The sequence below is a fragment of the Hippopotamus amphibius genome, chromosome 8 (genome assembly GCF_030028045.1).
Source record: "Hippopotamus amphibius kiboko isolate mHipAmp2 chromosome 8, mHipAmp2.hap2, whole genome shotgun sequence".
NCBI lineage: Eukaryota > Metazoa > Chordata > Mammalia > Artiodactyla > Hippopotamidae > Hippopotamus > Hippopotamus amphibius.
The window spans coordinates 19,485,564-19,509,530 of record NC_080193.1 but is presented as its reverse complement, the minus strand read 5'-3'; the positions used below and the strand labels follow the sequence as shown (position 1 = coordinate 19,509,530).

General features: G+C 58.4%; 1 protein-coding gene across 2 annotated transcripts; it reads right to left on the bottom strand.

The window, feature by feature from the left end:
• Positions 1-359: 359 nt before the first annotated feature.
• On the bottom strand, positions 360-23,767 carry SETD1B (SET domain containing 1B, histone lysine methyltransferase). 2 transcript variants are annotated; one of them, XM_057744459.1, is made up of 17 exons: positions 23,707-23,767; positions 22,519-22,706; positions 22,191-22,289; positions 21,263-21,533; positions 19,051-19,163; positions 16,833-18,071; positions 12,757-13,584; positions 12,032-12,293; positions 11,617-11,945; positions 11,426-11,531; positions 10,380-10,871; positions 7,820-9,079; positions 6,770-6,936; positions 5,486-5,617; positions 5,281-5,400; positions 5,064-5,201; positions 360-3,026 (listed from the first exon to the last, which is right to left on the bottom strand). In XM_057744459.1, exons 2-17 carry the CDS (start codon positions 22,690-22,692, stop codon positions 2,853-2,855), a joined length of 5,904 nt encoding a protein of 1,967 aa, XP_057600442.1. In that variant the 5' UTR covers positions 22,693-22,706; positions 23,707-23,767; the 3' UTR covers positions 360-2,852. The 2 variants fall into 2 exon arrangements, with proteins under 2 accessions (XP_057600442.1, XP_057600441.1); XM_057744458.1 differs by lacking the exon at positions 23,707-23,767 and adding an exon at positions 23,195-23,496.
• Between the last annotated feature and the right edge of the window lie 200 nt (positions 23,768-23,967).

Sequence of the window (23,967 nt, the reverse complement as noted above, 5' to 3'; positions counted from 1 at the left end):
TGTTAGATACCTAAGGTTTTAAGAGTTCTAGAAGGAAGACTTAAAAGCTATGGAAGGTCTCGTCTGACTATAACTAGTCCCACTTCACAGAATTCACCTACAGACTCAGAGTTTAAGAACAGCTGCTCTTACAGTGCTGTACGTCAATTATATCTCAATAAAATGAAATATATATATTAAAAAAAATTACAGATGGTCTGAGTGGACCACACCCTACCTAGCTCCTTCCACCCCCACCCCAGACGACCGGAACTCAGCAAGCACCCCCCTCTTAGTGAGCAGGGTGTGCTCCCAACAGAAAGAAAGGAGGAGGAGAGAGAGAGAGGAGAGCAAGAGAGACGGCGTATCTGTAAGAAAAGTCAGTATATTTATGGTTTGCTTTATAAAAGTTACTATAATACAATGGTACATAGTATTGAATTCACAAAAATATGAACAAATATTTACAGCAAGACACACCCACAACGGAAACACTTCTCTTCAAAACAAGTTACATACGATGAGAGTCTATATGCACAAACATCCCTAAAACTTATGGGTTCTCTTCTTTGCTGGAGGAGGGAGGCGGGGTGGGGGGGGGGAGCAAGAAAAAGAAAAAGCAGAAACCCCCAACTCTTCAAAAGCAAAGGTGTTTTCAATGAAAATGAAGGCATTGAAAGAAAAATGAGTTGACACTTTTTTGGCTATTGCAAGCCATTTCAGGGGTGGGACAGGGGTTCCTGGGGACAGGGAGGGCCCAGGCCTTCGCCCGCCCTTAAGGAAGGCTGGTTGGGCAAGGTGAGGGCAGGGTGAGGGGTGCGGCGGGACCCCGCACCCTGGTTTCCTCACATTCCCCCCTCCACTTCTTTTACGGGAGGAGGAGACAGACTGAAGACAGCCCCTTGGGGGCTGCAGAAGTAACTTAAATCAGCCGTCTCTACAAACTACACATTTCCTCATGTGAAAAATAAATATTTCCTTGGTTGCACAATGAGGCAGAAAACCGCAAAAGGAAGAGAAGGTTGCCACTGTGCCCAGGTCCCTCTCCGTGTCTTAATGCCGCCGATTTCATCAACCTTGAAACCGGTGGGCATAGTCTCAGAGAGGGCATGGGGTGAAGAAATTAAAGAAAGAAAGAAAAGAAAAACACAACAAAACCACCAACGACAAAAAAAGAGAAAAATAACAATTCTTTGTACAGAATTTACATGATAACAAGCTTGACACAAGCTGAGATACCAGAGGCTCCGGGCCTGCATCCGCAGGGTGGGGGCGGCCCCACCAGGAGCTCTCCCGTCTTGGTGAGATTGACTCCTGGTCACAACAGTCACTTTCCATAAATTATTTACATGCCTGCTTTGCTTTCTGGGGTGCGGGGGACTTGCGTGTGTGTGTGTGTGTGTGTGTGTGTGTGTGTGTTTGTGTGTGTGTGTGTGTGTGTGTGTGTGGTTTTTTGGAAGTACAAAGAAATAAGCAAAAAAGTCTTCCCACATGTTTCTACAAGAAACAATGTTCCCGAGAAAAAGTCCTTTATGGCAGCCTATGTACACAAATTGGTTCTGAACTTCAAAAACCTATTTTTTTTTCCCTTCGTTTTGATTTTATACACGCACAAGAAAAAAAAAATCCATGGAAAGGAACTCTGAAGAGGATGATGCAAAGGGTTAAAAGAAACAACACCACCAAAAACCTGCTGGACTTAGATCTGAGTTTTTAAATCTTTTCCAAGATTTTCCTTTCTCTGGGAGAAATAAATCTTCTCACTCTGAAAATAAATATGCTCTTGACTACGCGGGGTGAGGGGCTTGCTGGCAGGGTGAGCCAGGCTATGGGCTGGGGGCGAGCGGGTGAAGCTTATAAGCAAACAAATACCAAAAAATGCCACACGCATTCGGTCAGACACCCGTAGTGGCGGGACTGGGGGACCCGCCTGCCCTGGGAGGTGCTTCTCTCCCCCGGGGTGAAGGTGAGGGCAGGGGAGAGTAAACACAACCCTTTCCGCGCCGCCCCCCGCCCGCACTGGGGCCTCCTGGAGGCTCCCTCTTGCTGGCATTCGAATGAGAAAGTAAACATTGAACCCAAGATTTTGGGGGTGGCGGGGTGTGGGGTGGCAGGGAGGGCCCTGAGGGGAAATTCCTGCCTGGGACCAGCTCGGCTCCACCAGGGTCTGCGGGGGGTGTGGGGGGAGCAGACACCCCCAGGCTGCTGGGGAAGGAACAGACTTGACGGGGGTGGGGAAAGGGGGGTCGTCTCCTCACTGAGTCCGCCGGCAGAGAGGGGGCCTTCCGTAGTGTTCTGAGGTCAAAGCCGCCTGGCCCGACCCCCTCCTCTGCAGCACCTGGCCCGGCGCCCGGGCCCGGAGGGTTCCAGAACGTGGGCCGACACACCATCAAACCGAGGCCTCTGCAGCCCCTGTCGGGGGTCCCCGCTCTCTGATTCTGCCTTCACATTTCAACGGTTAGAATGTCTTTTCTTAAGTAGAGGAAGTAAAGAAAGAGAAGACGAAACAACATAGCAGCATTCGTGGGAAGAGGCTGACAGGGAGAAGGGGTCAGAAAACACAGAGAGAAAGAGGTGGAGTAGGAGGGAGGGCCGGTGAGGGGGGAGACATTTACACTGGAGTTAAACCAAAGTCCTGAAAGGAGCATTTAAAAAAAAAAACGTAAGAGACAGGCTGAGACACAGAGAAGCCCTTTCCCACTGAGGGGCCGGAGCTGCGGTGGGTCCTGGGGGTAGTGTTGGGGGCGCCAGGCCCTGGCACGGCCGCTGGGTAGAGGGACAGCACCTGAAATGGGGGTGGGAGGGGGGGCCCAGCCCTGGGGCCGGGGGTCCACGCTGGGGAGCCGGGGCGGCTGACCTCCTGGGCGCCGGGCCTAGTTGAGGGTCCCCCGGCAGTTCTCAGAGCCGCAGAGGCAGGGGATCTTGACGTCCTCGATGGGGAACTTGTAGTCGTAGGTGATCTCCTCATTGACGCTGATGTGCTGCTTCGAGTAGATGACGATCTTCTTCTGAGACTCCACGGTGATCACCTTAGCGTAGCAGTTGGGCTGCGGGTGGGACGGGGGGAGGGTGAGCCGATCCACCTGGGACCCCACCCAGGCCCACCCCGACTACAGCCCCTCAGACCCAACCGAAGCCCGTGCTCCAGGCCTGATGTACCGGCCCCACGACCCCAGGGCCCGCTGGCCACCTGCTCTAGGCCTCGGCCCCCCCCATCTGGCGGACCAGGACCCCTTGCCTCTGATATTAAATAAGAATGATGATTGTAATAATGACAAATTATTTCCCAGGGAAATGGTCTTTCTTTTTTTTAATGGAACATTTTTAGATATGTTTTTATTTTATTTATTTTTTGAAGCTCTTTATTGGAATATAATTGCTTTCCACTCTTGTACCAGCTTATGAGGTACACCAGAGTCGATCAGCTGTATTTATACACGTCCCCATATCCCCTCCCTCCCGCGACTCCCCCTTCCCAGGGAAATGTTCAGTTTCCTTTTATATAGCAGGTGATCCCCAAATTTGTATTTCTAGCCCAGGCCCTACTTCTGAGCTCTAGAGAAGCAGGCAGCAAACTCCGGCCCCCAGCTCCCTGTTCTTGCTAATAAGGTTTTACGGGCACACAGCCGTACTTATTCGTTACATACCACCTGTGGCTGCCTTTGTTACAGTGGCAGTTAAGTAGTTGCTAGGAGATGGTCTGGGCCACAAAACCAAAAATATTTACTACCTGGCCCTTTACAGAAAAGGTTTGCCTGCCCGTACTCCAGGCCCCCAGATCCAACTACCTGCTTGATATCCACCTCTGGCAGCTCAGGGAGACATCCCTGACTCAGGAAACTCAAGCCCAGGGAGTGGCCATTCCATGCACCCAGTCCCCCAAGCACCTGCCCCCCACCTCTCCGCCAGCAGTGCTGGATCCAGCCCACCACGCCCAGCGGGTTCTGTCTCCAAAGGGCCTCTCGATCCTGTCATCACCGGCCTGGACTGCAGCAGCTCCCACTGCCCCTCTGGACTCAGAACAACTACTCCTGACCCAGCTGCCAAGGAAATCTTTCCAAAGGGACAGCAAATCCCGTCACCCCAGGGCAACAGCCTGCCTCGGCTTTTAGAGAAAGTTCTCAGCTCTGCCTGCGAGGCCGAGTGACCCAGCCACCACCAACCCGGCCAACCTCATCCTCTCCCCCTGCCCTCTGCCCCCTACTTCCCTCCCTGCCCCAGGCCTCACCTCACGCCCTGCCACACCCGGGCAATTCCCTCTTATCCCTCAGCTCTCACAGAAGGCTCACAGCGAAGTCCCTGTCGGCCCCAGGGAATGATCAAGTCACAGTCGTGCAAGCTGGCACGTCCTGAGCACCCGCTGTGTCGGCGCAGAAGGCGTGCACTTGGTAATCTGCTCGGTCCTCCCAACCACCACCAAGGAGGGACTGTTATCATCCCAGTTTCACAGATTAGGAAGCTGAAGCCCCAACACATGAAGTAACCTGCCTACGGCCGCTCACTAAGTAGCGATGCCAAGACTTGAACCCCCAGCCAGGGGTGTTTGCCCTCCCACTTGAAGGTCCCTGTGCTTGTCGTCATGAGAGGACCACCCTTGTTATCAACGCCCACCCCCACCCCCAGACCTGTGCCATGTCACTAGCCGTGTGTGTCTCTTTAAGGTGATTTAAATTAAAAACTCAGTGTTTCAGCCACACTGGCCACGTTTTGAGTGCTCAGTACCACATGTGTACGTCAGAGGACCACAAAGATGCAGAGCACCTCCTTTAGTGTGGAAAGTTCTACTGGCCAGCACTGCCACAGATGCACAGAAAAAGCATGGCACGGAGAAGGAATTCTGTAATTACCAACAGTACAGACCACGTCATGAGCACCTCTGGTCTCATTATGCCCATTTCACAGATGAAAAAACTGAAGCTCAGAGAAGAACGGCTCCAAGGACAAGGCCTCACACTCCGGCCTCCCTCCCTCGCATCCCCATAGGCCCCGAGCCTGGGAAGGAGGCCAAGCCGGTTCCTATGCCTATGGCTTCCTGGTCCTCCTGGCACAGCGGCAGGGGTGGTGGCCCCAAGCCAGGCACTCACGTTGCAGCTGTGGTTGATGAAACGCGCAAAGTTGCCACACTTGGTGGCATCGATGATGGTGTCGTGGTCCACCCGGAACATGTAGCTGCTACCGATGCCCTCGTCCTCGTAACGTTTCTCCCGCATGTCCGCGATCACCTGGCCAGGAAAAGGCCTCAGTCTGGGTGGGGCTGGCCGTGGCCCCGCCCTGACACCTGTCCTGCCCAGCAGTGCTTACCTGGCGGATGTTCTGGCCCACATACTCAATGACCATCTCGTCGGCCGCAATGGGCTCCATGGCGAACAGGCCCCAGTCATGTATGTGACTCTTACAGAATTTGAGCTTTTTCTTCCGGAACTGGGGGAGGAAGGAGATGGGGGTGAGAGCTCTGGTCTTGGGTCCCGTGGCTGCCCTGGCCACCCCAGGTGGGGTCTGGCCTCACCTTGAGCTGGTTGAACTTGAGCAGGTCACTGTCACAGCTGCCAGTGAAGGAGGACAACAGGCGGCGCTGCTCAGAACGCCGCTCCGAACCGGCCCGCGTGGAGGCGTGAGGCTGCGCTGGGATGCTCATGCCCTGCAAGGATGGGGACAAGGATGGGGACAGCGAGTGACAGATCAGAAAGGGGCTCGGCCACCTGTGGGAGCTGGCCCCAGGGACCACAGTACCTGTGTCCCCATCCCATTCTTGGTGACCCCACCGTAAACTCTGTGGCCCCAGCTTCCCAGCTCTGGGCGTATCCGTGCCTGTCCTGTCCTAATCACCACCTCTCCCCTACCGGGTCCTCCCCATCAGAATCTGAATGTGCTCAGGTTCCTCTAATCTTAAACGTAACAACACAGCGTTCTCCTTACTCTTGCCACCTTTTCCCCTTCTCAGCTAGATTTGAAAGCATCTCGGCTTCTTGGACAGGAGATGGCAAGTGTCTACCTACCCGAGTGCCCGTGGCTCTCATTCACAGCTCCTCCCGACAACCTCGCATCCCTTCCCTCTCTGGGCCTCCCCCATCCTCTGTCCCCGCCATTCACACCTGGTGCTTCACTCCCCGCAGACGCTCTCGCGGGCTCAGGCCATCCCTGCTGTGGCCTTCGGTTCACATTTCCATCCGCATGAGGCCAAACCGTCGGTCCCCAGACCAGACGTCCCCCTCCCAAGCTCTCTTCTGTACCCGTATCTCTGACTGTCCGTCAGACCTCACCACCTGGATGTTCCACAAACCCCAAAACTCAAGCCGTCCCGAAGGGAGGGTCCCGCCTTCCTTCTCACCTTAGTGCCTGGCACCCAGCTACCCAGTCCCTGAGGCCGGAGCTCTCCGTGTCCCACCCCATTCTGCCTCTTGTACCCAGTCAGGCCCCCCCAGTCCCGTCCGTTTGACTTTCTAATGTTCTCTTATTCCTGACAGGCTTTCAAATACACCCACCTTTTCCCACGTAGCTCCCCATGTCCAACCTACCCAATTTACTTGCTGAATTTAAAAAAGAATGAAGGAAACTTCTGGAAATGCCACTCAACTCTGTTCCCATCCCTGATTAGAACACTTTGGAGGCTTTCCCCTGCCTGCCCCTCACCTCCCCTCGCACACCCGAACGCCCAGGGGACTGGCACCCCCCACGCTCTGGGCACCAGCCCCTCCGGTGCCACAGCCGCTCCCGCTGCCTGGCGCCCCCCCCAGGAGAGCCCCCACCCACCGCCCCGTCCAGGAGGCTCTGGCACGTCTGAGGGCCGTACCTGGGTGTCCGCAGGGGGCTCGTCGGTGCTGGCGCGGCTGCTGTTGAGGTATCTGAGCTTGTCCTTCTTGTCGATGGTGTAGAAGCCCTCACTGCGGGCACAGCCCGTCACGTGCTCCCGGATGCCGTCGTCCCGTTTCTTCTTCTTAGCTGAAGAGAGGCTGGTGGGTGGGTGTGTGTCAAGGGCCACGTGGACATGCTTAGAGAGCCCCTCCCGGTCCTGTTGGAGACCCTTCCTCCCAGGCCTGGCCTCGCCACCCTCAGACCCACCTCCAGGAGGCCATGACACCCAGCTCTACCGCCCATACCTACGCCACTCCCTGCAGCTGCCCACTGGCCAGCTCCACTGATGGTCAGAACTCTTGTCAGGTACCTAGTTGCATGGCCTTGGGTGTGTTTCTTAGCCACCCTCTGCCTCAGTTTCTCCATATACAAACTAGAGGTAATTATGATGCCCCCTGGAATGATTACAGATGCTTATTAGGCTGCTTGCAGAGTTCCTGACACAGAGGAAATGCTCAATAAATTAGTTTGGTACAACAGGGATAAAGACAGTGCCAACGTCATACGGTACCACAATCGACTGTGGTGGCATCGTGATTAAGAGCCCAGATCCTGGAGCCACTTTTGCTTCGGTTCAAATCTCCACTCTGCTGCTTCAGAGCTGTGTGACTTTGGGCAGGTAACTTAACCTCTCTGAGCCTCTTCTTCACATGTAAAATGGGACTAATAATAGCCCCTACCTCACTAGGCGGTTGGGAAGATTAAGTTAGGTGACGAGGGGGGGCCAGGAAGAGTGAGCCCTCTGTCAGCCCCTGCTTCTGCTATGCTGCACACAGTGTTACGTTCGGCCCTGAGACCTGCCAATTCTGGCACACAGGGCAGCGTTTAAAAGTGCCAGTGATGACTCCACACAGGGCCTGGCATGGTGCCGGCACAGACACTGCCCCGTAAGTGATGGTACACTGTGGGGGGAGGCAGGGCCCAGAGAGGTGGAGGCAGATCCCTGCATCCTGGGAGGTGTGGCCCCCTGCCCCGCCTGGCAGGATATAGGGATGGTAGACCCAGAGCGTGTCATTGAGCCAGTCCATGCCATTGTCCTGCTGCAGCAGGCGCTCGTAGGTGACACATAGGAAGCGGATGTCCTCCTCGTCGATGCCGCCATTCCAGATGTCATACAGGATGGTCATCTCCTCAAACTCCGAGCGGGGCCGGAAGAGGGGTTGTGGGGGCGAGAGCTCGGGCGAGGCTGAGGCCACTAGGTCCTCGTGGCGCTTCTTCAGTGGCCGGCGCCAGGGCCCCCGCACCTTGGCCAGGTCCATGAACTCCTCGGTGACCTCGTCACGCCCACGGGGACCCGGAGGGATGGCCTCAGAGGGCCACTGGTTCTCTAGCTCCTTAAAGGGCAGCTTGGTGGGCTCAACAGGTGGTGGAGGTGGGGGCGGAGGAGGCTGCGGGGGCAAGGGTGGTGGGGGCGCTGGGATCCCCGCGTTCCGGAAGTCCAGGGTCACGGTCCGGGGGTCATGGGTACTGGGGAAGACAGGGGTCTGTGGCTGGCCTGGCAGAAGCAGGAGGTCCCTGCCCAGGGCGGCCCCTCCTGGCGGCCGGACCAAGGGCCCATCCAAGGAGAGCACAGCCGGAGGGGATCGCCGGGGCCGGCCCGGCTTCCTCTTGATGGGGGGTGGGCAGGGGGCAAGCGGGGCAGGCAGCAGGGGTGGCAACTGGGTGGGGGCCCGCGTCTGGGCCCGCAGGACAGGTACAGGCAGTGCCAAGGGCAGGGGCAAGGGCAAGGGCAGAGGGAGCGGCAGGCCTGTCTCCAGCAGCACCGGGGAGGCCAGGGGGCCGGACCGATCATCGCGCCGGCCAGCTGGGAGGGGACAGACGGGCAGGAGCAGGGGCCCGCCGGGCTCAGGGAAGGTGGGTGTGAAGCTGAAGTCCCGGCCAGGTGTCCTCGGGAGGCCCCCGCTGCTCAAGCCCGGGGACGGGGATGGGTAGGAGAAGGGGCTGCCTGGCAGCTGCGGGGAGCTCAGGGGCAGGCCGCTGCTGCCCCCTGATGGCAGGGGCTCCCCACTCGGCGTGGCCGGCACCGCCTCGGCGCTCTGTGACTTGGCCAGGCTACCGCAGAGGCCCGGAGTGCGCGGGGGCTGGTCCTCACGGGGAGGCTCCAGAGGGACGGGTGGGAGTGGGAGATCTGGGGTCTCGGGCTCTGGTGGCGGGCTGGGTGGCCGGGGCGGTCGAGGGGGCGGCAATGGTGGCTGCAGGGGTAAGGACAGCAGCGCCGGGGGCTCAGACTCCGGTTCCAGGTTGTCCTCTGTAGAGAGGTGGGCAAAAACCAGAGCTCTGTTATTTGAGTCAGACGTCCCTCAGCACCCTCTTATGCTGCCCTACTATGCCCTGGACACCTCTCTGGGAATGTACTCATACCCTGGGTCCCTAGGGGTCCTGTGAGTATAGGGACTGTCCTCCTCCAGCTAAACCACTGGAGGACTGCTCCGCACCCAGCCCAGTGTTAGGCACACAGTAGGTATTTGATAAATGTTGGTGGGAGTAAATCAAAAATGCAGGACACGTAGTTGTAGCCCTTGACACTGTCTTTAGATCAGTGTTCCTGTGAACAGGGAATATCCCGTGGACCAAGAAAATGAGCTCTGCTATAGAATAAAACCCAACAAGTCTCCTTTCTGCAGGACTTGTCAGAGCCTTTAAGGTTTTCTCCTAGTATTTATCTCCACTGTCATATGATACATTTTTAAACTTATCTGCTGTCATCTATCAATCTGCCCCAGAGTGTTATCTCCAGGAGGGCTGATATTTTTGTTCGTTTGGTGCACTGTTGTATTATCAGTTCCTAAACCAGTACTAGGGACACAACAGAGGCTTAAGAAATACGTTTAACAATATTCAAAGACCCGTGGTTCAACAGCTGAATAAAAGAATTGAACAAAATACAATGGGTTTCTTCCCTTGAGGACTAACAGAGGTACAAACTAACCACATGTGGCTATGTAACTTTACGTTAATTAAAATTAAACAACATCACAAATTCTTTTCCACAGTGGCACGCTCCACATTTCAAGTGCTCTTAGCGACACTGCGTCTAGTGGCTGCGGTATTGGACAGGACAGAGAAAGAACGTTTCTATCACTGCACAAAGTTTTACCGGACAGCGTTGCTAGAACCTTTAACATGCTGTGTGCGGCTCCACCAAGATGGTAGAGGGTGCAGTGTCCATGGCCCCTCTCAACTGGCCCAGCACCCCGAGGCCTCTCTGCTTGTCTGTCACTAAAATGACCATACACACCCACACCCCCTTCTGGGAGCATCTCATGGGACTAAACTACAGGGAAGTACAGACACTGAGGAATGGTGACAGCAGCAGACCCCTTTGGGATCTAACAGGTGCCAGGCTCTGTGCCAGCGCATCATAAGTCATCTCACTCTATCCCCCCATGTGACCTCACGGGAAAGCACAGTCCGCTGATCCCATTTTACAGATGAGGAAACTGACTTGGTAAAGTTAAGTGATTAACATAAAGGAGCCCGGGCTCATTCTGACGGTGAGGACATCCTGCTTCCGTGCCCACTGCCCTCCCAGGGGCTGCAAGTGTTACCTGGAGTGGGCTCCGGGGATGGCGGGGGCCGGGCCTCCATCTCTCCTGTGGGGGGCTCTGGAGACAGCAACCTGGTCCCTTCCTGGTTCAGGCCTGGCTTCTCAGGGGGCTCCTTGCAGCCAGCCAGCTCCTCGACGCCCACAGGCAAGGGGGGCTCGTCCAGCATTGGGGTCCGCTTCTCGGGGGCTTCATCCTCAGCCTCGATGTCCACCTCCGCTTCCGGGACCAGTGACTCCATTGCGGGTGCTCCTGTGGCTACACCCTCAAAGTCCTCGTCAGGAGGAGCGGGAGCCATGCTTTCATCTGCAGCTGCCTCCTCCTCCTCCTCCTCCTCTTCCTCCTCCTCTTCCTCCTCCTCCCCCGCTGCCAGCTCGTCTTCATCTTCTGAGGATGACGATGAGGACTCGGAGCTTGATTCGAAGTCAGAAGACTCAGAACTCTCACTGGAGGACTCCGCTCCAGCCTTGGAGGAGGCGATGCTCACCGTCTCCTCTGGATGGGGGACACAGGCAGGGGCCCTGTCGTTATCTACTGTGATCCAGCCAGACGCTTCACCAAAGGTCTCATGACTGGCAGCACGGGGCTGGACGTGGCCCTCAGGTATGTGGGGGGATGTGTGTGTGTGTGCGTGTGTGTGTGTGTATTAACTAGTCATCACGTTTTTTTAAACTGAGGTGAAATTCAAATAACAAAACTAATCATCTTAAAGTAAACAATACAGTGGTATTTGGTACGTTCACGATGTGGACAACTACCACTTCCATCCAGTTCCAAAATATCTTCACGAGCTCAAGAAGAAGCCCTTTCCCCTTCGGCTATCAGCTGTCTATCCCCCACCCCCGGCAACCACCAGTCCGCTTCCTGTCTCCAGGGAGTGACTTATTCTGGACATCTCATAAAGAAGGAAGCATACGGCATGCCGTGTTTGCGTTTTAATGACTTCACACGTCAACGTCAAGACATTTTGCCCCTAAAGTATTGCTGACTATTGCTCGGGCTCTGCCCTCTGCAGAGGGACCCTGGGCCGGGCCAGGAGCCCCACTTACCTCCATCCGAGTCCCCTTCCTCCTTCTCACTCGCCTCCGACAGGGCCGTGTCCTCGTCGTCATTCCCAGACTCATCCCGGTCATCGCTGTCTCCGTCATTGTCGTCCTGGGCGAGGCGGATGGGGTGACAGGTGAGACGAAGGGCCCCCGGCCTGGCCCAGCACCCCAGGCCTCCCCCACCCGAATGGTACCTTATCTGACATGGAGGAGGTCGAGGAGGAGGAGATCTGGCTCCTGGGGCCTTCCTCCTCTTCCTCCTCCTCCTCCGCCTCCTCCTCTGTGCTTTCTCGCTCCTCCTTGTCGGAGGCTGAGGATGAGGGTGAGGTTGTCGAGGACCCCGAGGACGAGGACGCCGACGAGGATGAGGACACCGACAGTGACTCCTTTTCGTCCTCCTCCCCGCCACTGTCCAGCTCCAGGGGCCGGGCTGGCCGCCGACGCACGCCCACTCCTTTGGGGTCCCGCTTGGCGAGCTCACAGGGGGCGTCCGCCATGTCCCGGTCCCGCTCCCGCTCGGACTCTGTGGGGAGGGAGGGCTGTCAGAGCTGGGCCGGGGGCGCAGGCAAGGAGGAGATCCCGGCACCTGGCGAGGGGAGGGGCACAAACCTTCATCCTCCTCATCCACGGAGGTCGAGGGTCGCAACCGCTTCTGGTCGCCGGATGAGGCTGTGTCCGGCGGCTCCTTCCTCTTGACCTTGAAGGAGGGCAGGCGGATGGCCCCGCGCAGACCAATGCCCAGGCCCAGGCCCTCGTAGCCCAGGCCCTCGCCCTTGCCCCACGACTCCAGCAGGCAGGAGGCGATGCGGTCCTTGGGCTTCGGCCTGTCCTCGTCCTTGTGCTCGCCCGACTTCACCGGGGTCAGCGAGGCCTGGGGTGTGAGCGAGGAGGGGAAGGTCACCGTGGTTACAGTGCTGCCACCAACCCTGTCCCCTGAGCAGCCTGCCATCCTCTCAACATTGCCAGCCACACGAAAACGGAGCACTTTCTTTCCTGGAACCTACCTCACTTTGTGCCGACTACTCAGGACGCCCCCAGGGCCCCACTCTGCCTCCCTGACCTTCGGCTTCCTCACCTGCAAAGCGGCTACTACAGCTGCCCACATTGGAGCAGGGGCTCTGGCACTTCGGAGGATGGAATCCAAAAGAAACGCATTGTGAGTACACACCCGTGTCATCGACACACCGGTTTCACAAAATAACACTCACACTATCCTGCTCTGGGGGCCTGGGTGGCGGTGTTCCAGTAATGTGCCTGGGGAGGAGAGAGGCTGCCTGGCCGGGCCCCTGCCTCCAGCCCGCCCGCCCCCCTGCGGGGCCGCGCCGCCCACCCACCTTGGCCATCCGCTCCTTCTTGTCCCACCACTCATCGAAGGCCCGGAAGGCCACCACTTCCACCATCTTGCGGTTCAGGTCCCGCTTCATGATGGCCTTGAGCTCTTTGAGCACCACCAGCAGGACGCCGTCCACAGTGGCCTTGTGCGGGTCCTCCTGGCGTGGCACATAGCCTGGTGGTGGCACGGATGGGTCAAACTTGGGCAGGGGTGGCCAGGGCTGCCCGCGGCTGGGGCCAGCGTTGCTCAGAGAGAAGGGGCCCCGGTAGGGCGGCAGGTTGACAAACTGCAGCCCGGCAGAGGCGGCCGCAGCTGCAGCAGCCATGAAGGGTGGGTAGGGGCAAGCGCCCTGGCCCGTCATCAGACGGCTCAGCATCTGCGTTTGCATCTGGAAGGACATGGGCATGCCGCCCCACTGGCCGCCCAGCACGTGGCTCATGTCCACCTGCATCACGGGAAACAGCCCCGGTGGGAAGGGTGGCAGAGGCGGCAGGATGGGCGGGGGTGGGACCCCAGGTGGTGGTGCTGGCAGGGGTGGTGGGGGCACTGTCACAGCTGGGTGGGCCGGGGGCGGCGGGGGCGGCGGTGGGGGCAGAGGTGGGGGCATGGGGAAGCCGGGTTGTGGCGGGGGAGGTGGGGGAGGAGGGGGCAGTGGTGGGAAGCCAGGGGGTGGGGGCAGCGGCAGGGTCGGGGCCAGCACAGAGGGAGCTGCCACAGCCCCTGCCCCTGGGGTCACCACCATGGGCTTGGGGCAGTCAGCACTGGTGATGGGGGCCGAGGGCATCTCATCATCTGAGATCTCCATGTCCTCCCCTGAGGACTGCTGCCCCTGCGGGGAGAGCAAGGAGAGAGAGGTGAGGGTGAGCCTGGGAGGCCAAGCAGGCTCCCAGATCCCCCTTCCGAACTCCGGAAGGTCGGAGAAGAAGCCATCTGTAAGACTAGCAAGCAACATGGAATCCACAGTTCTCATCCTGGTCCCCTCCCTTCCCAGTCATGTGGCCTTGAGCAAGTCATTTAACCTCTCTAAGCCTTAGCCTCCCAATCTGCATGATGGGCATCATAGCATCTGCCTCATCGGGCTATCATGCACATTCATTCATTCATTCATTTATTCATTCAACAAACATTTGCTCAGCACCTGCTGTGTACCAGGCACTGTTCCTGGAGCTGGGGGCCCAGTGATGAACAAGACAGACAAAACTCTTGCTCTCTTGGAGCTGAACTTTGAGAGGGACAAGACAAAGGATAACTAGGATGAACGTGAAATATACAGTCCTTCATGGAGAAAAAGAAAGCTGGGAAGGGGGGGTGAGGCAGAAGAGGGGAAAAGATTCTGTTTCAATTTGAGAGATTCTGTTTCAATTTGTATTCAGAGAAGATAATACTAATAGTTAACATTTCTGTAGCCCCTCCTACATCCCAGGCTCCTTTCTAAGCACTTTAGCTATGTTAACTCAGTTAAACCTCAGAACAACCCTGCAAAGTAGGTCTGTTGCCACCAGTTTTACTGATGAGAAAATTGGAACACTGAGAGCTTAAGAAACTTGCCCAAGGCCACACAGCCACTAAGAGACAGAGTCTGGATTCGAACCGGGAAGTGGCTCACCAGCCTTTGTCCCCAGTTGGCCTGCAGCCTTCACTGTGGCAGACAGGGCCTGGCAGAGAAGGTGACATGAGCTGGGGGAGGCGGGGGAGGGAGGCGGGGGAGGGAGGCGGGGGAGGGAGGGCCCCTTTACATTCAGACACGGGGCTTTGGGGAGTAGGCAGCACAGGCCTGGAACTGAAGGAGGGCATGGGGTCCCCAAGGTAGAGGTAGCACAAGAAGGCAGAGCAGGGGTGGGGAGAGGAGGGACAGGCCACCCCCAGGCTCCTGTGTCAGAACCCCAGGAGAGAAGGTGCCTCAGGCCCTGTCCTGGATGAACATGGCTGGGAAGACAGAGCCTTTTTAGGTTGCCAGAGACAGGGAGTGCATTTGAAGGCTGAGGGGGCGGGGTCTGTGCAGGCTGTAAGGTCAGAGGTCAGACCTACAGGTGAGGGAGTCTTCAAAGGCAAATCGAGAGGCCTGGGACAAGAGGAAAACCAAACCTACGGCAACAGAAGGAAGCTGTGGCTTTTGCTCTGTCCCCTCTACAGACCCACACATTCTCTCTGCCTCACAGGGTCCCACATACATGCTCAAGGAGGCCCTGGCAGGCTCAGCCTGATACTCAGGGACAGCGCCAGATCAGTCCTGGACAGCGCCCAGCAAGGCGGGCGCAGCACACAGAGGGTTAACGCCGGCACCGCCGCCAGCCAATCACAGGGAGACCCGGAGCCGGCGCCGCAGCCCGCGGCCCTGCCCCTCCCGCGTCTGGGGGCGAGAACAGGCGGGAACTAGCCGCTGAGTGTTCGGGGTCCGATCGAGCTGTGCCTGGAGCTTCCCATGCGGCACCTCACTTAAGCCGAGACAGTGTGAGGCAGGTACTCTCACTATCCCATTTCACAGATGACGAAACTGAGACTCAGAGAGGGAAAGTAACTTCCCTAGGGTCACGTAACCAGTAAGTAGCAGAGGTGGGACTCAAGGCCCAAGGCTTAGGGACTGGACCCAAAACTTAACTACCAGCCTCTGTGAAGAAAGGGAGTGTCCCCCTGTGCTGCTCTCCCGTGTGGTCAGCCTAGGCTGGTATTCCCTCGGGTTCAGTCCGGAGGAGCCCGGGAGCTGCTCTCCCGACTGCCAGCAGGGGGCTCCCGAGGGCCATCTTGGAGGTTGTCAGTACTCCCGGGCTTCCCTGGGCAACCCCGACCCCAGCTCTCTGGGCCTCAGTCTCCCCTTTGGTTCAGTGACACCCTGGGAAAGCCCATTCTCTCCAGCTGCTCTGGACTTCTCCGCCCTGGATCCGCCAGTGAGCTTGGTAAATAAACATACCCTACCCTCAGGCAGGAGAGGGAGGGAAGGGAGGATGGCAGGGCCAGTAGCCCCCCACCTCTGCACACCTGTCAACTCTCCCTGCCTGAACCCCTTAGTGCCAGAAACCACTTCCCCAGAACAGCCTGGAGGCCCCCAGGAGCCCCAGCCACCTGCAGTCCCCTCCCGGGCAAGCCAAGTTCCACTGTGTTCCTCCCTGAGGGAGCCAAATCGGTGTCATCAAAGGACTTGGGAAGGAGGGACCCGCCTCCCCACCGCCCACAGGGGCACAGAGCTCCGTCCAAGCTTCTGGCTGCTCATGCCTGCCAGGCCCACAGGTTCCAAAGCAGGTCTCCAGGAGGGCCGGGGCAGGTGCCTGAACCAGGAGGGGGGAGGAGCAGAGCCAAGGAAGATGCCCTGATCCTCCCCCAAGGGAATGTGATATTCAGCACCCCCCACCCCAACCCTGAGGCTGGAGTACGGGCAGTGAGACCCCAGGTGAGGACCTAAGGGTGGGCAGTGGTGGGGGGGGGGGGTGGTCAACTTTGCCTCCTTCTGGCTGTGGCCCTCCTCCTGGGCTAGCCCTTAACTCCTTCGCTCCTGGAGCCAGGGGGAGAGGAAGAAGGAAAATGTCAATGTCCTCCCTCGCCCATCATGGTTTCCCATCTCTTCAGAGGGCACCAGGTTCTAGGAGACAGGGCTCCAGAGCTCCCACCTGGGACCTAGCTTGCAGAATACTCTGGCTAATCACTCTCCCCAAATCTGCCTGAGTGTCAGGATCAGTCCCGATTGGGTCCCAGCCACCCAACAGAGGAGGGGGCCCAAAACCATCACCACAGTCCAGCTCTCTGGGATCTCAGCAAACTCCAACTGAAGAAGCCCAAGTCAGAATTTATCCCCAGAAAAAGGTCTTGACATCCCATACCTAACAAGGAGAGCAACAGATCTAGGTCATGTTTCCCTTTTCACCAAAGCTGCTAGGGAGCTCAGAGCCAAACCAGCTGCTCAGTCATAGCCCCTGGTGCCTTTTGCATCCTCTTTTTATTCTCTTTTTATTTTTGATCTGCCCTAGCCCACTGCTTCTGTGTCTTAGCCAGTTATTCTAAGGGGAGAATGTTTCAAGGAGGAAAGGGGGAGCCACAAGACAGACAAAACCAATCCCAGACAGAGACAGACAGACATGGTGGTACCTCATCCATCTTCTCTGAGGTTGGAGTCCTGTCTCCAGCCAGGTCCAAGGCCACCTCAGTTGTCTGACCCAGAAGACTGGTAGGGTCTGGGGGGCCCGGCTCGGGTGGGGGCCGGGGCCCCAGGCCCAGGTCAAGCTCATCGTCATCATCCGAGTCGGGCAGTGGTGTGGGACTGATATCCTCTAGGCCGGTGCTGGAGGGGCGTGAGGAGGGTGGTGTGGGGCCTCGGAAGCCAGGCTGAGAGTTAGCGCCAAAGGGAGCCAGTGGGGAGAGCTGGGAGGAGGAGGAGGAGATAGGGCTGCCCTCCATCTGCAGCTCCGTGTCTGAGTCCTGCTCTCGAAGGAAGGGCAGCTTGGTGCGCTGCTCCTTCAACAGCATCTCAATCCGGGAGTCCAGGCTGTCGTGGGGCTTCTCCGGCCCTGCGGGCGACGACTCCAGCGTGGGTGTGCCAGGACTGTCGCAGGGCTCCGGACTCCAGCCGAAGGTGGGCCGGCCGCCCAGCTCCATGCTGTTGGCGTCAGGGGGCGGGGGTCCAGGGGGCGTGCCTGGCTTCTCCTTTGTCAGGGGCTCCGTGGGCGGCAGGGGTGGGGGCGCAGGTGCTCTCCGGAACTCCCCGCTGTCACGGGCCCCAAAGGGGGCTGTGGCGGCGGGCTCCTCGGGGGGTGGGGGGAATGGGGGCACGGGAGTCTGATATGGAGAGAAAGCCGACTTGAATGTGACTCCAGGAGCGGGGGTTGCTTGGGCAGGAGGTGGAGTGTGGGCAAACGTGGCTGAATCCTGTGGTTGGGCCTTGAATGGGGCGCCACTGCTGCCTCCACTGCTGCTGACTGCCCCGAATGGGAGGTCCACCGAGCCCCTGAAGGCGGCTGTGGCCCCTGGCACTGCAGTGACCGCGGAAGAGTTGTGGACATAATGATGCTCGTGGCGGCGGTTGTAGGCATCCGTGAACTTGCTTTCGTGGCGCCGAGCCTTGAAGGTCGCTGTGGGGTCCTGGCTGAAGAGGTAGGAGGGCGTGGGCTGGCGGCTGGAGTAGCTGGAGTCCTGCGAGAAGGGGGTTCCCAGGCGTGGCGTGAGCGGTGTGCCCTGTCCGTAGGAGTTGGGCGTGTCCAAGCGGCAGCTGGAATAAGCAGTGTCCTGGGAGAAGGGTGTCCCACCACTATTGGGGGTGACAGAGGACGAGCCAGAGCCACAGCCTGCAGACAGGCCACCATCTTTGAGGCGCTTCAGGGCATCTGATAGCTTGAGAGAGAGAAAGAGAGAGAGGTCTGAGATCACTGGGGGCAAAACATGTAACGGAATGGGAGAGTCTTCCCCTCTCCAGCTACCGGGGAGCTCGGAGCCAAACTGGTCACTCTAGAACTGCAGCATGGTGAACGGAAGGGGGGTGGGGGTGGAGATTGAAGAAGAATGTCTGGATGGTCCTCACCTTCTCTAATCTTGGGGTAGCCAATTATCCTCAGAGAACCTTGAGGGATTTTCCTAATCCCTGAAGCAGAGTGAAGATAAGACCCTGACATCTTGGTTTGAACTGGGATTTCCTTCCTGCCTCAGGCTGTCAGATATCAAAGACCTTCCAGGCAGACATAGCAGACGATGGTCTTGGAAGTGAGGGGGTGGCCAAGGGCCTTGTCCCCCCAGCCTCTTGATGTTTTAGACTTTAAGTAGTGTAACACAGTGAAATGCCCGATAAACAACTCAGCTGACCAGCAAGTAAGCAAAGACTCTTCACTCTGGAAAAGCTACTCCAGAGGGTGGCTGGGTTGATGCTGGGGAAGGGACTGGGATGAGAATCTCCCCATGAGAGGCTGGTTCAGGTGAGTATCCTGGGAGGCAGTGGTTGGGGAAGGAATCAGTCTTACTCTGGAAGGAGGGACTTGAACTCGGCTTTCTGGAGACCAGGGTAGATGGGTGCATAGGACACCAGATGCTAGGACCTGGACACAGCAGTGTTTCAGCGTCAGTGTGGAAAGCATGTGGACTCTGGATCTCTGGGATGGGAGTCCCAGCGTGTGTAGGGAGAGGGCTGGGGGCCATGCCAGAAGAGAGCTTTGGTAAACAGGGCTTTCAGACCCCTTGCTGGAAGCTGTGGTGGGCACAGCCAGGCTCCTTTCCTTCCTAGGCCCTGGTGTCCGACGCTGGAGACGGTAAAGTGGGGGCACATCAGGGAGCTGGTGATGGGGTGGGGAGGTGGGGGAAGGACTGACAGCCATAAACCCACCTGCAGGGTCTCATTCACGACTGGAGAGACAGCGTCCAGTTCGCCCACCGGGAGGGTTTGGGGTGTGTATCGGCCCGTGACCAACAGTTCGTAGAACCGCATGCGGGTTTCCCCTGTGGAAAAGGCAAGGGAGGGAGGACTCGTGAGGCTCCAGGATGGGGGCAGCCCCCACAGGTGAGCATCCTGTGGGTCCCTTGTGCCTGGGGAAGCAAGTCCCAAGCCTAGGGAAGCTGAGTAACCCTGACCAAGTTCCCACTTCGCTCTCTTTGTACCTCATCCTGGAGTCCTACCTGTTCAACAAAGCTGCAAAACTGTATGATTTTTCTCATCCTGATTCAGAATTTAATGCTTTGTGGCACTGGGACTCCCCCAAATACAGAAATGCCACTCCCAACACAAAGCCCCTTCCTGTCACCTGGGCCATGCCACCCAAAGAAAGAGTCAGGTAATCCCCATCCTCTCGCCTTCCCACTTAACAGCCAGGGCCTTGTAGCAAGTGAAGAGGAAACTCAGGGATACAGGAGTGACAGTTTGTTGCTAACTCTCTCAGGTGACCGTCAGAGTTTGCAAAATACACTCTAGTACCATGTTTCTGTGAACTCCACATGCCTCCTCCCCTGCCCCATTGAGCCCTGTCTGGTAACCCTCCACTGAGGCCCCACCCCCTGGCAGAGAGAGGCCCCTATAGACCAGGGGACCAGATTATCTATATTTATAGAACCCTCTGAGGCAGCTGCTTACATATGCAAAGGAGACGCATTCCTTGAGCTACTCTTTACCGGTCTCTTTCTTGAAATACAAAGTTAGTGGCAGTCTCTAAGGGCCCTTTTTTTTTTTTTTTTTTCCCCAGAAATGAAATTTTGGTGAGGACTGACTGCTCCTTAAAATGGGCATGTGATGGGGGAGGGGACTCTACACTTGATTCTCAGGGAGATCAGCCTGCAACCACCCAGGGGGTCCCCCCCAACAGAGACTGAGACACTAGAGAAAGGGGGTGAAGGGCGCTGCGGCCAGAACAGGAACCTGGCTTATGCCCCTGAAGGCTCAGAACTAGGGACAGGTTTGGCAAGAGTTGTAGGATAACTGTGCCCACCCAGGAGCAGTGTCCCTCCACAACCCCAGCAAGGTCTTAGAGACTCGGTCAATATGTATTCGTCATTAAAGGCAAAAAAGAAAGGTTTAGATTTTCCAGTCTTGGGTTTAGTGTGCTGCTGTTGCCCCTAAACCCCATGTTCACAAATCCCCTGGAAGCCACTCACTTACACCCACTCAGGCAGGGTCTCCCAGGGGACCCCCCCCAGGGGCTCTGGACCCAACAGTATCTGCCCAGTCACAGGGCTGGCTGGGCCTCAAAGCACTCGGCACTTTTTTCTGTATTGGTAGGAACTTCTCTAGAGAGGCCACAGGCAAACTTTAGGGGATGCCCTAGAGTCCTGCCAGCCCCCAACCAGCAAGGAGGAGGAGCCTCCCAGGACCCTGAGGGTTGGAGGTATGGCTTCCCCAGCCGGGCTCTCCCAGCAGCCACTCACAGGCTCAGAGTGAGCACAGAGCAGGATTCCGCTGAATGGGAGGTGTTGCTGTCTCTTTAAGAGAGAGGAGGGAAGACACAGTGTCAACCCTTGAGCACCCAGAGCAGCCCGCCCAGCTCTATCGGAAGCATTATCAATGAAACCACACTCTGGGCCCAGATTGGTTCCCACTTCCAAGGGGGAAGGGGCGGCATGTGGGGGAGAAGCACTCCAGATCCCCGGAGGACTCTCTTTTTAGTGAAGGGAGCTACTCTTTGGGTATTTAAAGGCGTCCTAGAGATTCTCTCAGCCACCCCCCCCCCAACAAATAAACAAACCCTACCTCCTCTCCTAAGACAGAGAGCAACACTGGGGACTGCCTAAACCGGGCCACCAGGGTTCCGAGAGGGGCCCGAGGGGGTGTCGGCGGTGGGGAAGCCTCCGGCTGGTCCCTAGGGGTGCAGTGGCCAAGGACTGGCACGTTTGGTAAATTATAGCTTGTCTCCTAGCAACAGACAACACATTTAGCTCCACGTGACTCTACCCTCAGGAGGGGGCAAAAAAAAAATAAGGTTGTGGGGGGCACCCAAGGAAAAGTGAGGGGCTCCCCAACGCTGCAAGAGGGGCTCTGGAAGGGAAGGGGGTCTCACTGACACATGTGGTGGCTCCTCCGCGGCGGCTGTCCTGAGTGGGCCTCCACTCACCTTTGGTGTCCAGCTCCACGTGGATGATATTGCCCATGACCGAAGTGCTATGCAAGTGCTGAACCGCCTCCTTGGCTCCCCTGACCGTGGCAAAGACCACTTTGGCAATGCCCAAGTGCTTCTTGGTCTTGGGGTTGTACAAAATCTCCACCTCCTCCACCTCCCCATACTTCTTGCACATGTCCCTCAGGAAGTTTTCACGGATGTTATCATTCAGCTTGGCAAATGTCACCTGCTTCGGAGGCACCGGGCCCACATAGAACTCATCGATCTGGCAGGGGAAGAGGGGGAAGGGAGTTTGGAGAACATTGAAACCGAAGGGAAAACACAACATTCCCCACTCGCCCGTCCTTTGAAAACAATGAAGGGTAGAAAATTAAAAAAAAAAAAAAAAAAAAAAAAATTGGGGGGAGCAAAAAAAAAAATGCACGCGGGCGGGCCCGGGAAGCGGAGGATTAAATCGTTTGGAACGTGGAAGTCCTCTGGGTTCGAAAGGAAAGGGGAAAAAGAAACAGTTTCTCTTTCCCCACCCCCCCACTCTGGCCTCCTCTTTCCTGCTGCCAGGGCAGGGGCGACCCCTTGGGCTAGGAATTTGTCCCCCTAAAGCCACAAGGCTGGGAAGGGGGGCGGGTCCCAGAGCCGAGCCCCTGGGCTGGCAGGAGCCGGGTGGGGACCCGGAGCCCCCAGCTGGGCGGGCAGGACACTGTATCAGCGCCTTGATTACAGTTTCACCGAGTGTTATTATGTTTACAGTAGCCGAGAGGGGACACCCCTCTCTCTGCAATCTCCCCCTCCCCGCCAAAACTTCCCCGGCTCCGGACGGCGGGAACTCAGAATCCGGCTGGGCTCGGTCAGGACTGGCGTTATTTTCGAACTCCGGGAGCGGGGAGGAGGGGAAGGGGCGCGGGGCAGGGGGGAGGGGTCCTACCTTGAATTTGGGCACCGACAGCTCCAGCTCCTTGTTTTTGGTCCAGATCCCGACGACCCGGGGATCTTCGACAATTTCCACCGGGCGGTTGCTGGACATCTGAGGGGAGGAGGGGGGAGCGGAATGGGTGGCCTGGTCCCACTCCCCAGGGACAGGGGCAAGACCCTTCTCCAGGCACTTGTCAAACTCCAGGACTGGGGACCCGGCTGACAGCCGGGTGGTCGGGGAGGGGGGGTCCCCGGGCCGATCGGACCCTTCTGCCCCCCGCCCTCCTCGGCACGGCTCGGGGGGTGGGTGGGGGCGGCGGGGAGGCGCGCCGGCTACTCACCGCCAGGCTGAAATGCTGCCCATCGTAGCGGTACAGTTTATGATGCCCCTTTTTCAAAGCCGGGTCAATCATCAACTTGTAACTTCTCCAATGGTGGTTCCTCCTCTCGCCCGAAGGGCCGGGCTGCGGCGGGGGCTGCTGGTGGTGGTGGTGGGGGGGGTGACTGTTCTCCATGCCGTTAACCCAACCTGAAAACGAGCAAGTTGTTGTCGTCTCCGCCGCGCCGGCGGCGGCGGCGGCCGCTTCTACACACACGCGAAAGAATCAAATCGTCCAGCCCCCACCCCCTCCCACCTTACCAGCGCGCCCCAAAAGGAGCTGTCTCGCTGGCTCCCCCCAAAATAAGAATGGAGCGAGAGAATAACCCTTCCGGAGAATTAGGCGCCCGCCCGCTCGGCCACCGTCTCCGGGAGCCTGCGAGGGGCTCCCGGGGGCCCCTGGTGCAGACTGGCGGGGCCCGGGGCAGCCGGATGACCCGGGCTCCGGCCCACGGTGCCCGCCCGGCCGCCCGGCGTGGCGCTAGCTCGCTCGCTCGGCCCGGCTCGGGCGCGGGGTTCGCGGCAGGCCTGGCGCCGCCCGCCCGCTCGCTCGGCCGGAGCGGGGGCCGGGGCCGGGGCTGGGGGCTCGGGCCGCCGGGCTGCCGGCCGCGGCCTCTCCCTCCCCAAGCCGCGCTTACATCCCCGCCGGGCGCCGGCCTCCCTGCGCCGCCAGCCAGTACATGGTGTCCCCCGCGGGAGCCGAAGCCGGGGCGGCCGGACGGGGGGCCGGGAGGGGGGAGCGCCGCCGCCGCCGCCGCGGCTGCCGGGCCCGGAGCTGCTGCTGCCGCCGCCGCTGCTGCTGCTGCTGCTGCTGCCCGGGAGGCGGCTGGCGGCGGAGGCTCGGCTCCCAGTAGCCGCACATCCCACAATACACCGCTAAGGAGCCCGACCCGAGCGCTCACCCTCCTCCTCTTCCTCCTCCTCCTCCTCTTCCTCCTCCCCTCTCCTTCCTCGCCGCTTCCCCAGGCACTCTCCCGGCGGCGGCAGCTGCGCCGCCAAAGCCCCGGGCCCCAGCGGCCCCCCACCCCTCACTCGCGCGCTCCCACACTGCCTCCCCCCTCCCCGGGGGAAGGCCTTTTAATTTATTTATTCTGCTGGGACTTAGGTGGGGGGCTTGGCTGGCGAGGGAGGGGGTCTCCCCGAGCTCTACCTCCCGCGGCTGGGGCTACCCTCAGAGCCGCGGCCGCCGCGGTGTGCGCCTCGGGCCTCCAAAACTGTTTCCAAACTGCCAAGACCGGAGGTGGGCGCGTGGAGGCTGAGGGGAAAGGGCTGGGTTTTGGGGTGTGTGTGTGTGTGTGATTGTGTGTTTGGACGCTGGGAGCCGTGAGGGGCAGCAAAGCGGCTCCGAGTCGAGTTGCAATCGAGGTATCTCGGCACCGGCTTCCTCTTCTGCCCTGCGACCCCCTCCCCC

What these genes read in the sequence shown, in the direction of transcription:
- SETD1B (XM_057744459.1), bottom strand. Translation starts at nt 22,692, where the DNA reads ATGGAGAACAGTCACCCCCCCCACCACCACCACCAGCAGCCCCCGCCG. An exon ending in TGTCGGTGCCCAAATTCAAG is followed by an intron (nt 21,534 to 22,190) that starts GTAGGACCCCTC and finishes TTCCCCTGCCAG; the next exon opens with ATCGATGAGTTCTATGTGGG. An exon ending in TCATCAACCACAGCTGCAAC is followed by an intron (nt 3,027 to 5,063) that starts GTGAGTGCCTGG and finishes TCCCACCCGCAG; the next exon opens with CCCAACTGCTACGCTAAGGT.